Here is a 3262-nt window from a genome sequence, read left to right as displayed (position 1 = left end):
TCCTTCCACCATGGTTGAAGAAGAAAGAATTGATGTAATTATAAGCACTGAACAAAATATTTAAGTATAATAAAACCAGAAGGTTGATGTTCTAGGTACATTTCACCAGTAGTTTTTGGATATCCTGTCGCTTTCTCAATGTATATGATACAGATTTAGTTACGTGAATTACAAAAAAATTTGTATGACCAAATCGGCTTCATAAAACTGGAAGAAGAGACATGAAGTCTAATAACTGTTAGTTGATTACATTGTAACCCTCGATATTTGAATTTCATTGCATTCATCTTTATATGAGTTCATGGTGATGTAGGATATCTTTTCCAGCTAGGTGAAATTTTGAACACAAGCAACTTGAGCAATCATTTAGGAATAGTAGTGATGATTAAGGGGCAGAATCAGACGAGCAACAAAGTACAATCTAAATAGATTTATTAAACTCTGAGTACGACAGAATGACGATAACAAATTTAGAGTCAAAGACAGGCGGGAAATTGTAGGAGGTACCGACTAGGCGAAACATGCTGGAGGATATCACTCCTTGCTCCACTTTACTTTCTCTCATGGCTGTCATCATCGTCAACCACCCTGCGGGATACCACTACTGCGGGAGCAGGTGCTGGTGCAGGAGCAGCCTTCAAGATTGGTGCAGGAGCAGGAGCGGGAGCAACCCTGAGAACAGGAGCTGGTGCAGCAGCGGGGGCTTGGACAGCACGGAGGATTTTGATATCATCATCGTCGTCGTCAAGTTTGACGTATCTGGTCACAACTTTAGGGGCGGGAGCAGGGGCGGGTACGTTGACGTATTTGGTGACGGGGACCTCGACGACTCGCGTTTGCGTGACCACGACGGTCTCGGGTTGCGGGGCCACGGCCTGGACGTACCGAGTGACTACTGGAAGTGGGGAAGCTGCAAGTTGGACGTATTGCAGAGGTGCAACAATGGCTGCAGGGGCTGGTGCAGGAGCAGGGGCAGGAGCAGGGGCTGGAGCAGGAGCAGGGGCAGCCTTCAGGGTAGGAGCTGGAGCTGCGTTCAGCAGGCCTAGCCCAAGTCGGTCAGCCTCCAAGCTTACGTCTATTTCGCGACCAAATTCATCAAGGTAGCTGAAAAGACCACAAGTTATACCACCATTACTACTACTACTACTACTACTACTACTAACACTACTACTACTACTTCTACTACTACTACTACTTCTACTACTACTACTACTACTACTACTACTAGCAATGATACTTTAAATAATATAAGAAAATAAAAGCAATATCTGAAGGTACCCAAAAATAAGAGTAAGTGGTGCATCCCATAGACCCAACTATATTGCTACAAAGATTCTGGGCAAAATAAGCCCCACCCCCTGATGACGTCATAGCCAATCACGTTGTCTCCCTCGTTAGCAGCGGTCACAATACATCCCCTTATGAATAGTTAAGCTGTTAACGTGGCTGTGACTTTACGTTGATCCGTCCACGAGTTATTCATTCTCTTCACTAAAATAAGTTTATTTCATCCTGTGATTCTAATTTCTTAGAGAATGGCATTGCAAAAGAAGAAAATCTTCAGGAAATCACACAAATTATGAACGATATCTTATGAATTGATGAACATTCCTCTAGACATAAAGGAAGATTTAGCAAGAAATAGATAATTGTCTATTGACTTACCTGTACTGCAGAGTGACGTCAGTGGCCCGGTCCCCTCCAATTAGTGTAGTACGGCAGCTCGCCAGTCCGACCAGCGCCAGCAGTGCTACCTGGAAACGTTTTGGAAACCGGTTAGGAAAATGTTTTGGAAAACGGTTAGGAAAACGTTTGAGAAAAACCTTTGGGAAAACTTAAAAAAATGTTTGGGAAAACATTTGAAAAACGTTTGGGAGAACTATTAGAAAAACCTTTGGGAAGACATTTCAGAAACGTTTGGGAAAACTTAGAAAACGTTTGGGAAAACTTAGAAAACGTTTGGGAAAACTTAGAAAACGTTTGGGAAAACTTTTGAACAAACCTTTGGGAAGACTTTTAGAAACGTTTGGGAAAACATTTTGAGAAACGTTTGGGAAAACTTGAAAAAATGTTTGGGAAAACATTTGAAAAACGTTTGGGAGAACTATTAGAAAAACCTTTGGGAAAACTTTTAGAAAAACCTTTGGGAAGACATTTCAGAAACGTTCGGGAAAACATTTTGAGGAACGTTTGGAAAACTTAGAAATTAAGATAAAATCTTTGACCCCTTGATGTAGTGTCTGTGAATAGATATTGGATAGGGACTGAAAACTGTCTCTCAAATGGAGGATGCATTGATATCCTTTTAAAATTTACCAGAGAGAGAGAGAGAGAGAGAGAGAGAGAGAGAGAGAGAGAGAGAGAGAGAGAGAGAGAGAGAGAGAGAGAGGGGGGGGGGTGTCATATATAGGAAGGATTATGTTGAAAGAATGAGGATTTTGAACACTTATGAAGAGAGAGAGAGAGAGAGAGAGAGAGAGAGAGAGAGAGAGAGAGAGAGAGAGAGAGAGAGAGAAAGGTCATATATAGGAAGGATTATGTTGAAAGAATGAGGATTTTGAACACTTATGAAGAGAGAGAGAGAGAGAGAGAGAGAGAGAGAGAGAGAGAGAGAGAGAGAGAGAGAGAGAGAGAGAGAGAAAGGTCATATATAGGAAGGATTATGTTGAAAGAATGAGGATTTTGAACACTTATGAAGAGAGAGAGAGAGAGAGAGAGAGAGAGAGAGAGAGAGAGAGAAGACTTATTGTCTGTGAATGGGAATTAGATAGGTACAGAAATCTGTCTCACAAATGGAAAATGTATTGTTATTCTTATAAAAGACATCAGAGAGAGAGAGAGAGAGAGAGAGAGAGAGAGAGAGAGAGAGAGACCCTTCGAAATACTCACAAACTTCATCTTTGAAGGAAGGCTTGGGAGAAGAGGATGCGCTTTGACAAAGGTCGTCTTTGCAATTGGTGCTTTACAAGTTGCCTCCATTCCTTTTTATACCCGAATGGGGGCCTACCCGACCTCCAAACCTGGCTACGAGGACGCTGTGGGCACGCAGGGGGGTTAACTGGGTCTCATCCAGTCCTAGGGCATTCCTCCTCCTCCTCAGAGGGAGATGATTGAAGGGCGTGGCAGGAGAGCCCTTCCTTGAGGGTCACTGTATCCTTGTTGTTAGGCAGATGGATATATCCAGGCGGGGGGGGGGGGGGTTTCCTACAGAAGGGCTAAGCAATATGGCGGACGTGCTTATGCTTACGTAAGACTATTCTAG

The 3262-nt window shown here is 42.9% G+C and overlaps 1 protein-coding gene across 1 annotated transcript; it reads right to left on the bottom strand.

The window, feature by feature from the left end:
- Nucleotides 1–415: 415 nt before the first annotated feature.
- LOC137637138 (skin secretory protein xP2-like) lies at nucleotides 416–3039 on the bottom strand. Its single transcript, XM_068369417.1, has 3 exons — nucleotides 2890–3039; nucleotides 1666–1754; nucleotides 416–1104 (listed from the first exon to the last, which is right to left on the bottom strand). Exons 1-3 carry the CDS (start codon nucleotides 2977–2979, stop codon nucleotides 552–554), a joined length of 732 nt encoding a protein of 243 aa, XP_068225518.1. The 5' UTR covers nucleotides 2980–3039; the 3' UTR covers nucleotides 416–551.
- Between the last annotated feature and the right edge of the window lie 223 nt (nucleotides 3040–3262).

This window comes from Palaemon carinicauda, unplaced genomic scaffold (assembly GCF_036898095.1).
Source record: "Palaemon carinicauda isolate YSFRI2023 unplaced genomic scaffold, ASM3689809v2 scaffold548, whole genome shotgun sequence".
In the NCBI taxonomy this organism is placed as follows: domain Eukaryota; kingdom Metazoa; phylum Arthropoda; class Malacostraca; order Decapoda; family Palaemonidae; genus Palaemon; species Palaemon carinicauda.
This window is presented reverse-complemented; position numbering and strand designations above follow the sequence as displayed.